At 34.8% G+C, this 12,491-nt stretch overlaps 1 protein-coding gene across 5 annotated transcripts in view; it reads right to left on the minus strand.

Moving 5' to 3' along the window:
- hecw1b (HECT, C2 and WW domain containing E3 ubiquitin protein ligase 1b) overlaps positions 1-11,159 on the minus strand; it is a 97,646-nt gene extending 86,487 nt beyond the window's left edge. For 4 of the 5 annotated variants that reach the window (XM_073919470.1, XM_021480876.2, XM_009298865.4 and 1 more), the window contains exon 1: positions 10,993-11,159. In XM_073919470.1, the coding sequence (XP_073775571.1) occupies positions 10,993-11,037 (45 nt within the window). In that variant the 5' untranslated portion in view covers positions 11,038-11,159. The remainder of the gene's footprint in view (positions 1-10,992) is intronic. The other variant, NM_001145764.1, reaches the window with a different exon arrangement.
- Positions 11,160-12,491: the final 1,332 nt, after the last annotated feature.

The following is a 12,491-nucleotide window of genomic DNA, read 5'->3' on the forward strand; positions in this document are numbered from 1 at the left end:
TATAATTCACCCAAAAATGTAATTTTTGTCTTCATATAATGATGTATTCGCGGCCGGGAAATCACATGTGACGTGAGCTGCTGACTGTGAGGGCGCGCACCCTACTTAATGATGGACGCAAGCCTGTCTACTTTAGTGAACAGAACCTGCATATGCTGTGATTAACAGGTAATAAAGTTGTAAATAATATTCAGTTTGTGGCACAGAGTGATCGTTTGAAAGCCGCGCGCGAAGTATGAACAGCACTTCGCAGTGAAAATGAAACCGAAAGCGTGCACATCATTTACATAATCATATTGCATATTAGAGTTAAGATTGCGACAAGCATTTGATATGTTTTTCTTTCATAGCGAACACACAGTTGTGCATGAAAATAAATGTTTACAGTGTCAGTATAACCACTCTAGCCTATATAATGTTGATAATATTAATATTGTTGTATTACCATATGTTTGAGAAAAAACAATAATCTCATATGAAGCTTTATTTTACATCTACAGAATTGTGAGAAAATCGTGATCTCTATTTTAAGCAAAAAAAAAAAATCGTGATTCTCATTTTAGTCAGAATCGTGCAGCTCTGCATCGTAATAATACTGTATACCGTAATAAAAGCATCTACAATTAATCACAACAAAAAATGTTGATACCAAATAAGTTTCATGATTATTCAGGTTTGGTGTGATGCTTGGACTAACACACTAACATTTCCAAATACACATGTTTTTCATTATTTATATGCTATTTAACCATAGATGCAGAGTTTAAAACCTATATGAAACCTGCCTCTGATACAGAATGTGTGTTGTTGAGCAGATACTGTATAACTAAGAAACTTGATAATAATAACTGCAACATAATACACGATGCGTCGGGTTTCTTGTGTCTTTCAATGACTTTCATAGCCATCCCTTTCTCAACAGAACGCATGTGGAAAATATTTAACAATATGCGTGGGGAAAAAATCCAGGAAACCAAATTACAGTGTCTTGTGAAATATCTTGAGAAAAAAGGAGGAAACTCAAGTATAAATGAGCATATTTAGAGTTATGAAAAACACAGGCCGAGACTTCAATTCATCCTCCTCATACCAGATTGCATGAAGCCTGCAGTGCAAAAAAAGTACTTCTAAGACTAAGTAAAAGATCTACTGTAGAGAAAAATACAGCATTAAAAAATGTCCACATAAAGGATACCAAGCAAATGCAGTTTCACACACAACCGTCCGCTGTTTCTGCTTAGGCAATCTAGTAAATCTGCAGGACAGGTAATGCTGAAAATATGGCCACTGCGGAAATTCTGATTCTCATTGGCTGTTGTCATTTTCCTCTCTTTACTCCGAGCATAACTGTTTATTTTCAGATTTAAAAAAATGAAAAAAATAAATAAATGAAAAAAATAAATAGATAAATCAAAGGGGGGCTAATAATTCTCACTTCAACTGTATATTGTGCAGCCCAAATCGGCATCCTAATTTGCACTCCAGCTATTTTCTGCTAATAAAACGGAGCGAATAAATCGAAAAAAGTTCCCTATTGTGCACAACTCATTAACCTTTATGAACATCATGTGTGTCTGCACTGCTGGAGGTCGAGTGATTGCTGTTCTGAGATCAGCCAGGGACCTCCAACAAGTGACCGGCCAGCCAATTCATGCAACTTTACGTGTTTTATGTACATGCATTTGGTAGTTAACAGAGAGCAACGTTATGGATTGAAAAGCGAGCAGAAAAACAGAAGTTGTGCAGTGATTTGTAATGTATTATCTGAGTGAAACGGCTTCTTGAAAGCATGTACTGTATGGCGAGGCTTGATTTATGTCCACTGGGTATTGGATTGCTGTGGTTTGCTTTTAGTGGATCTTATTTGATTGACAGGTCGTCCCGCCCTCACACCAGTAAACATGTCCTTCCTCGGATGATGTCAGTGAAGAGTTATTTTGATTGTCAGATTATCGGGAAAAAATTCAATTGATGTAGACAGTATTACATAAAATCTAAGAATGGTTCCAGGGTCAGTTGCATAAAGCGATTGGTGTAGTCTCAAATAGATAGTATAATAGTTAGGGATGTAACAATATTGTAAATACCGTCATACTGCAATAGTAATTTTTTTCAATATTACCGTAGGCGCATGACTCAATAAAACTATATTTCTGAGAAAAGTTTGCTCAGGCGAATGAAGCGAACGGGAGGTAGCGGGAACTACAAATCCCATCAGCCTAGGCTTGGCCATCATCCTTTGCGGTCTGTTGTCACTACAGATCCAGTAATGCGTAAATGGAGTGTGCTGCTAGTAGCGGGGAAGAAAAAGAGCTGGAAATTATCGAACCTAAAGCGGGTTTTAAATCGGATGTGTGGAAGCATTTCGGTTTCTTTCTAAAAAGATACGAAAAAGGAGAAAAGGTGACAGACAAAGAAAAAAACAATATGCAGGCACTGCCAGACTGTGGTGAAATATAAGTCGGGGAATACGACTAAAAACAGTCATGGGGACTGCAGAACACAGCACACTTGTTAGATTGATGGAAACATTGACTTGTACCGCAAAGAGACCTCTATCTCACACATGGCTTGTCCTCTCAAGTGGTGGAAAGACAATGCACAGCGTTACCCACTGCGGTCAACCTTGGTTAAATCATATCTCTCTGTCCCAGAAACCTCAGTCCCAAATGAAAGGGTTTTTTCTGTTGCAGGGGACACTGTAAATGTCCAGAGATCCCAGCTTTTGCCAGATTATATTTATATGATAATTTTCCTTAAAAAAACCCATCTCTATCTAAGTGAGTGAGTGATTAAATGTTGAATGTGATGAGTTTTCAACAATACTAAATTGAAACTTTTTTTTTTTTTTACATGGTTTTATAGTTTTTTTGTTATTAAAATTGAAAAATTGAAATTCCTGTTTCAAAACTTACAGATAGATTTTCTGTAAAATCCTGTTTATTTTAGTATGATCGTTCATTTAATCATTCACTTTCTTTTCGGCTTAGTCCCTCCACCAATCCGGGGTTGCCAAAGCGGAATGAACCGCCAACTTATCCAGCAAGTTTTTATGCAACGGATGCCCTTCCAGCCGCAATCCATCTCTGGGAAACATCCACACACACTCATACACTACAGACAATTTAGCCAACCCAATTCACCTGTACCGCATGTCTTTGGACTGTGGGGGAAACCGGAGCACCCGAAGGAAACCCACGCGAACGCAGGGAGAACATACAAACTCCACACAGAAATGCCAACTGACCCAGCCGAGACTAGAACCAGCGACCTTCTTACTGTGAGGCGACAGCACTACCTACTGCACCACTGCGCCACCCCAGTAAGATAGTTGTGTAAACAAATTATTATTTCTAAGTTGCTGATAAATTAGTTAGTTATGACGTAAGAAATGTCGTTAACGCATTTCACATATTTTCCCAGTATAATTTTTCTCAGCCCTGTTTTATTAACTGAAAATAGCTGAAGTGCAAATTGAGATCAAAAATATATTGAAAAATCGTTATCCATAATAGTATAAGTAATATCCATTTTTTAATGTAATTTGCTCGGTAAAAATATCTATTACCTGTTTATTTAAGTATAATCATTACGTAAATAAATATTTTTTAAAGCGCTGATAAAATGGTTAGTTTTAATGTAAGAAATATCGGTTTGACTTTGACTTGACCCCGAAGGGAAATTCACATGTCACAGCAGAACTCTCCATCCTAAAAGTAGATAAATAAGTTACATTTACATATAAAAACATTAATAAATTTACATTTCATACTGCACACTTTAGTTCCAAAAACAACGAGTAAACACTTATCCACATCTAATATCTAATTCAGTTCAGAACAATTCATCTGGTACAACTTTGGTTATACAATCTGATCACTTGGCAAAAAAGACTTCCTCTGTAACACCGGGGTTAAATTAGTCTTGTACTAAAAGAGCTTGCACATGCTTGGACTGTTTTAAAAAGGGGATGACTATCATGGTTCATTATACTGACAAATTAGTCCAGCATTCGATCATGTGCAATCTCTTCTATGGTAGGTAGTGCACACCCCACAACAGAACCTGGCCTTTTTATAAGCTTATTTAATTAGTTTTTCTCTTTCTCCAACAGTACCCCTCCCCAGCAGGTTACAGCATACAGAATCACAGAAGACACCACAGAGTCATAAAAAGTTTTTAACAGTGTCTGACACACACCAAAGGACCTCAGTCGTCTTAATAAATTAATGCAGCTCTGACCTTTCGCATATTGCATTTTCCAGTATCACTTTTTTCAGTTTCTTCGCTCCGTTGTATTGACAGAAAATAGCTGGAGTGCAAATTGAGATGACAATTAGAGCTGGACATTATATCTAAAAATGAACATTATCACGATAATAGTAAAAGTAATATAATTGTTTTTTTATTTATTTAGCTTGGAAAAACATTTATTGCCTGTTTTAGTATGAACATTACGTAAATAAAATAATTAAAGCGCTGATAAAATGGTTAGTTTTAATGTAAGAAATATCGTAATCGCATATTGCATTTTACCAGTATCACTTTTTCCAGTCTCTTCGTTTTGTTTTATTGACAGAAACTAGCTGGAGTGCCAATTAAGATGGCGATTAGAGCTGCACAATATATCAAAAAATCATTGTTATCGCGATAATAGTATAAGTAATGTCCATGTATTTTTTTATTAGCACGGAAAAATATTTATTACCTGTTTATTTTAGTATGATTGTGATGTAAATAAACATTTTTTTAAACTGTGGATAAAATAGTTACTTATAACGTAAGTAACGAAATATATACGAAAAATTAGTATAAGTAATATAAATTTTTGAAAATTGTACTAACTCTGAGAAATATTTATTACCTGTTTATTTTAGTATAATCATTACGTAAATAAATATTTTTCAAAGCGCTGATAAAATGGTTAGTTTTAATGTGAGAAATATCGTTATCGCATATTGCATTTTACCAGTATCACTTTTTTCCAGTCTCTTCGCTCTGTTTTATTGACAGAGCTGCACAATATATCAAAAAATCATCGTTATCGCGATAATAGTATGAGTAATATCCATGTTTTTTTTATTAGCACGGAAAAATATTTATTACCTGTTTATTTTAGTATGATTGTGATCTAAATAAACATTTTTTAAACTGCTGATAAAATAGTTACTTATAAGGTAAGTAACGAAATATATACGAAAAATTAGTATAAGTAATATAAATTTTTTAAATTTTATTAGCTCTGAGAAATATTTATTACCTGTTTATTTTAGTATAATCATAACGTTAATAAATATTTTTTAAAGCGCTGATAAAATGGTTAGTTTTAATGTGAGAAATATCGTTATCGCATATTGCATTTTACCAGTATCACTTTTTTCCAGTCTCTTCGCTTCGTTTTATTGACAGAAACTAGCTGGAGTGCAGATTTACATGCCGATTAGAGCTGTACAATATATCGAAAAATCATCGTTATCGCGATAATAGTATGAGTAATATCCATGTTTTTTTATAAGCACGGAAAAATATTTATTACCTGTTTATTTTAGTATGATTGTGATGTAAATAAACATATTTTTTAAACTGCTGATAAAATAGTTACGTACGTACTGTACGTAACGTATGCGAAAAATGATCGTAATCGCGATAATAGTATAAGTAATATCAATCTTTGAAAATTTTATTAGCTCTGAGAAATATTTATTACCTGTTTATTTTAGTATGATTGTGACATAAAAAACTGCTGATAAAATAGTTACTTATAATGTCTGAAATATAGTTATTTCATATCATATTTTTTCCCAGAATCTCTTTCTGCAGTTTCTTTGCTCTGTTTTATTGACAGAAATTAGCTGAAGTGCAAATTGAGATGCCGATTGAGTTGTTGTGATGTGCTGAAACAAACCGAATCTTCCACCAGGCGTGTTTGTGTTTACAAGATGAAAGCAAGCTTTAACAATGCACCTTGCAATCACACTGACACAGATAAATTAATTATAATCATTAAGGCCCCAAGGGCAGACTCCATTAAATACCAGTGTGTGTGTGTGTGTGTGTGTGTGCATGTCGCACAGGATGAGATGCATTAGCTCCAGCAGCGTCAGGCTCGCCGTGCCAAAATGAAACCCGAGAATCTTAATGTACTTACATAACGGAGCACGGACGGAGGCCTACGGGAGCGGGATTTTTCTCCCCAGAATACAGAGATCAAGCCACATTTCTGTCTGCAAAAGGATCTGAAGTATGTAATCTCTTCTATGACGTAGAAGAGACTCAAAACAGGGCAGGAACATCTTGCAGTTTGACATTTGCTTTCAACGGCACACTATTATGCTGCTATTTTTGCACCTCATCGTTTGTTTACTGTGAGCAAACTGACATTGTTTACTATGAATGCTATTGGCTTCGTCACAGATTGCTTATGTAAGTTGCTTGGGATGTAATCATCTGCAGAATGCATAAATGCAAGTTGTGCAATTGCATGCATTATGGATGAGGGAAATGCCTGAATGACCTATAACGTTTAGAGTTCAACGGTTGTTCTGTCAGGACCATAACATAACACTTTTTTGTGTTTCTCTTTTTTATTTTTAAGTTCCTGATTATTATTAACCGGTCACTTTGCTTTCAAAATGTGCTCCTGTTAACTTTTTATATTGCCATTCATCTTTACATTTCAAATCATTTTAACCCATAGACTGATACAACCACAGATTTCAAAATAAAATAAAATTAAAAAATAAAAATAAAATAAAATTTTATTAAATTTAAAAATAAAATAAAATTTAATTAAACAAAATAAATGAATAAATAAATTATTAAAATAAAACAGAAATAGAAATAAAAAACTAATTTATAAAAATAAATCAGTAAATAAATCTAATAAAAATTAATAAATAAAAATAAAATTACATAAAAATTTTAAATAAATAAAATACAAAATAGTAAAAATAAAATAGAAATAGAAATAAATAAAAATAAATATATAAAAATAAAACAAATAAATTAATTATATGAAATAAAAAATAAAACAAAACTAAATTCTAAATAAATACATTTAATTTAATTAAAAAAATATAATAATAATAGAAAAATAAAAAATCAAATTAAAAATAAACTAAATTAAATGAAATGGAAAAAAATATTTAAAAATAAATAAATAAATAAAATGAAAAAATAAATAAATAAAAACAAAACGACAAACATAAAAAAATAAATAAAACAAATAAGTAAATAAATAAAAAAAATACAAAACACAAATAAATAAAACAAAATAATAAAATAAAAATAAAATAAAACAATATAAAATAATTATACAATAATGAAATCATGACCACAATATGAGCTAAATTATGTCAGAAAAGAGTCACTTTCCAATTGTAGATTCCATATATTGCCACAAAGCCCTGTATACATAAAATAAAAACTTTTAAAGCAAATATCAGGTTAACTGGAATAAAATATAAAATAGTCATATTTAAGTCTGGGATTAACCAGTACATTTTTACAGTAAAATTACAGTAAACAGTACATTTTACTTTTCACAATATTTATTTGTAGACATGTATAACATTTCCGCTTATTTTTTTATTAAGCATTTATGCAACACATAACAAACATTTTAAAAATTATACAATTTCTTATTTTATGTGTGAGAAAATTTGGGTAAATATTTAAAAAATAATAATAAATATTATTATTTAATATTTAATATTTTTTATGTTATTATTTTTTAGTTTTCATTTATTCATTTTCCTCCGGCTTAGTCCATTTATTCATAAGGGGTCGCCACACCCTACTTATTCAGCATATGTTTTACGCAGCAGATGCCCTTCCAGCTACAACCCAGTAATGGGAAACACTCTCACATTCACACACACACACACACACACACACGCACGCACACTACGGCCAATTTAGTTTATTCAATTCACCTACAGCGCATGTCTGTAGACTTGTGGGAGAAACCGGAGCACCCAGAAGAAACCCACGCCAACACGGGGAGAACATGCAAACTCCACACAGAAATGCCAACTGAACCAGCCGGGACTCAAACCAGCAACCTTCTTGCTGTGAGGTGACAGTGCTAACCACTAATCCACGATGCCGCCCTAATGAAAATTCAGTATGATAAAATGATACAATGCAAAAATCAGATATGGGAACTCATTTACAATAAACATTATGTATATAAATAAATATAAGAATTCATTCAATTGACTCAATGCATCTCAAGCGAAGGTCGTTCAACAGGAAACACTTGAGCATGTAAAGAAACACAAGGCCTTTTTCCCCCCATCTGAAGCTTTTCCATTTCTGGAAGCTGATTTTAGCGTGGATCAATAGCTGCTGGTCTCGAGTGAATCAATACTAATCTACCTCATCTTTGCCTAAATGATTTCAGCTCTTAATGACCCTTGAGTAATGAACACATATCCCCAATTAAACACGGGCTTATCATCCAGGCCAGACGTTAGCTTCTAGCAGCTTTATTATGCTGTTTGTGTGTTTGTTTTATGTTTGTCTGATTTGTTTTTGTCTGATGGGCTTTACTTGAATACTGTATAAAATAGGAAATTACCTTTTTTACCTCTGTACAAAATGCTGGATTTGTTGTTTTGGGACAATATGAAGGAATTAGGTTATTCATTCATTCATTTTCCTTCAGCTTAGTCCCTTTATTTATCAGGGGTTGCCAGAGCGGAATGAACCACCAACTTTTCCAGGGAATAATTTTTGTTTCAGATTTACTAAATAGCAGTGGTGAGATTTATACTTTTCAGGAACGTCTTTCTTCTTCAGGGATTGTTTTTTGCATAATGACAACAAAATTAAATCAAATTAAAATAAAATATAAAATAATCTAGAAATAAAAAAAAATTAATTAATTAAATAAAACAAAAACAAATATATAAAACTAAAATAAGTAAATAATAAAATTTAATAAAAATTAATAAATAAAAATAAAATGACAAAATATATAAATAAAATAAATAAAAATAAATATTGTTTCACATTTACTAAATAGCAGTGGTGAGATTTATACTTTTCAGGAACTTCTTCCTTCTTCAGGGATTGTTTTTTGCATAATGATTATAATTTGATTAAAATTGCATAATGATTAAAATCGGGGCTTAAATCACGCAGTCTGAACACAGCATAAGGCGTTTACTTGTATTTTATGAATCACCAAAGATGACGGTTTCAGCTAAACATCTATTGAATGTTCTAATAAAAAAGGCACTGTCTAATATGTTGTTTATAAATGTAGTTTTTGGGAGAGCTATCCATTCATGCCTAGTTCAGACTGCGTGATTTTAGCCCCGATTTTGGTTTGCCGACAGGTTTTGAGAAATCGCAGACAAATGCCTGAAATCACAGGCAAATCGCTGCTCGTGCACGTGAGTGACAATCACACAGTATGAACTATCAAAGAGGCGATCTGAGAGAATCGCCGATGAGTCGCCGAAGCCAGTGAGATATTTGGCATGCTGAATATCTGGAGCTGTCGGCAATTCAAATCATGCCGTGTGAAATGAGTTTTGACTGAAAATAACATCAGCGATCGCCTACAGCCAATGAGAGAGCAGCATTCACTTGTGTGTGTGTGTGTGTATATACCTGCTGCAGGCCAGCGGGAGGCTGGGGGAGAAGTTAAAAGCGCTCATTTTCGGTTTGTTTGGACCCACGAAATGGAGGAAAAACTAGTGGAGGTTTGACAGGACTCAGGAGCAACCGTGTCTGTTTGACGTTTCATACAGAAAGAAATTCGTTTTTTATCAACTTAAGTTGAGGAGAAATGGCTAATTCCCTTTAAACCCAGGTGAGCAAACATGTACATGTTCTACCCCATTAAAGGCTTCTTTCTTATTATGTAGTTAATAACAAAAGATATACCACGTGTTTTTGGCTGTGAGACGTAGTTTGGATGAAGTTGTCGGCGATTCTTCCTATAGTAAAGTCATGCAATGTGAATGTCCCTGTCGCCGATCCATCATGCAGTGTAAACAAAGCAGCGACGAAACGCTAGCCCAGATAGTCAAGCAGTGTGAAAACATCTGTGACACGACTACTTTGAAAATCATGCAGTCTGAACTCGGCATTAGGTGGGGTTTGCATCATTTGTGAATTACTCAATGACACAAACACTCAATGACATCTTACATTTCCTTTAATTAAAATGTGATAACAGTATGATTGATACATCACTAATATGATGTAGACCAGTTTCAACCCCAAATATTCATTGAGGTAAAGTTAGTTTTATATTCACACATTCTGACTTTTTTCCTTAATAATATGTCAGAAAAGTATTACTTGCAAATTCGAAATAGTGAAATCATATTAGCAGCCAATGACTATCAAAGTACATTCTTTAGTCAAATAAATAGTGCTAATGTTGTTAAAGGCATGCAATTTCAGACTACATAATCAAATTGGCGTGGTAAACAAACACCGTTAAAATGAACAAATGTGTGAAGATAAAACCAACTTCACCTCATTCAAGTATTAGTGTCCCTGCCAAAGCTGCTTACTTACTGTCTATAAAGGTAGAACATGTATTGATGTGGGAAATATTTATATAAATAAAGAAAGATGGAGTTGTATATACTGTAGATATACTTGTGTGTGATGTCTACATTGTTTCAGATGTTGTGTTAGCTCATCGATTTGTGTTTTAGTGGTGAGTATAGGGTTCAAGAACGAGGATGAGTGTGCTCATCTGGGCCAAATACACACGCACGTGCACGCAAACGAGAGCGCGCACCACACAAAGACGCGCGAGGCCGCGACTTATGTTCAACATAACTGAATAAGGACAAGCCAAATAAACCCAAACACCTCTTTAAAACTGCCTTTCATCGCAGGACGCTACACATCTGAAGCCCAGAGACTGCTGCCGTGCACTGCCTCTCGCTACACACACAGCATCACGCCTAGCTAGCGGAGCATTAGTGAAAAACACACACATAAACAAACGCACACGCTCACCTGGGTCAGTATCACCTGGCGGTGAATCATCACCTCCTCGTTCATAAGGCCATTCTTCGTCCCATATTTACCGCACAACAGCCGCCCTTTCCTCTCATATGCCCTGTTTGCTATGCTACTGCAGGAGATGCTACATCCTCTTTCCTGGGTACCAGGAGGCTGTAACCAATGGAAACGCTCCGTCAGATTGATTTCTGTTTTTTTTTCCCTTTGGTTATGACCGCGGTTACGTCATTCACCCCACCCGTGCACGCACAGCGCGTTTCCCGTAGACTGTCTGGACGTTGATTGGATGTCAAGATAGCAATTTGATGCTGATTGGTTTCTCCTGCGAATACTGAAAGTGATTTGACGACAGGACGGTTGGGCTTGGATGTGAGTGGATAAATGGATGGTCGGTCTTGGATGTGATTGGATGAGCTCATCTGACGCTGTAAAGTGCTTCTGGGAAACTGTGTTTTGACGGCTGAAATGTAAATAAAGCTCTAAAATGATGGCAAAATAACCGAATTTGTCATGTAGAGACTGACAGTTAGGAAGTGGTGTACTCTAGATTATTTCTAGCTTTTCAGATATGGGACATATTTATGCATGATTTTGCAACGTTTTATTTTTTATTGAGCCCGAATCACTCTTTTAAAATCATTTGAACCTATCTAAAATATGTCCTAAATATTCAATTAGCAAATACACTCACCGGCCACTTTATTAGGGACACCGGTCGAACTGTGCGTTAATCATGGCAGCAACTCAGTGCATTTAGGCATGTAGACATGGTCAAGACGTTTGCTGCAGTTCAAACTGAGCATCAGAATGGAGAGGAAATGTTCAAAGTGAACTTGAACGTGGCATGGTTGTTGGTGCCAGACGGGCTGGTCTGAGTATTTCAGAAACTGATGATCTGCTGGGATTTTTAAGCACAACCATCTCTCTAGGGCAGTGGTTCTCAAACTGTGGTACGTGTACCACTAGTGGTACGCGGGGTTCCTTCTAGTGGTACTCGGAGGAATGAAATATGTCATGTACATGCCAAATATATTTCAAAATTTATCAAAAATTATTTATATAATATGCCATACATGACATTTAGCCTATATTTCTGAGTTTATCTGCCATTTTTTTTAAACTGTGCAGAGTTGTAGCTGCTTTACTGGGCCTACTACGCTACTGTATTTCAATACTGCTCATTTTGGTGGTACTTGGAGAGAATTTTTTTCTGAGGTAGTACTTGATGAAAAAAGTTTGAGAACCACTGCTCTAGGTTTTACAGAGAATGGTCCGAAAAAGAGAAAATATACAGTGAGCGGCAGTTCTGTGGGCGCAAATGCCTTATTGATGCCAGAGGTCAGAGGAGAATGGTTAGACTGGTTCCAGCTGATAGAACGGCAATAGTAATCAAATCACTTTTATTGTCACATCATCAGCAGCACGTGTGTTATGATGAGTGAAAGCTTAGCAGTAACTCAAATAACCACTCATTACAACTGAGTTATGCAGAA

The sequence above is a fragment of the Danio rerio genome, chromosome 2 (genome assembly GCF_049306965.1).
Source record: "Danio rerio strain Tuebingen ecotype United States chromosome 2, GRCz12tu, whole genome shotgun sequence".
Classification (NCBI taxonomy): Eukaryota; Metazoa; Chordata; class Actinopteri; order Cypriniformes; family Danionidae; genus Danio; species Danio rerio.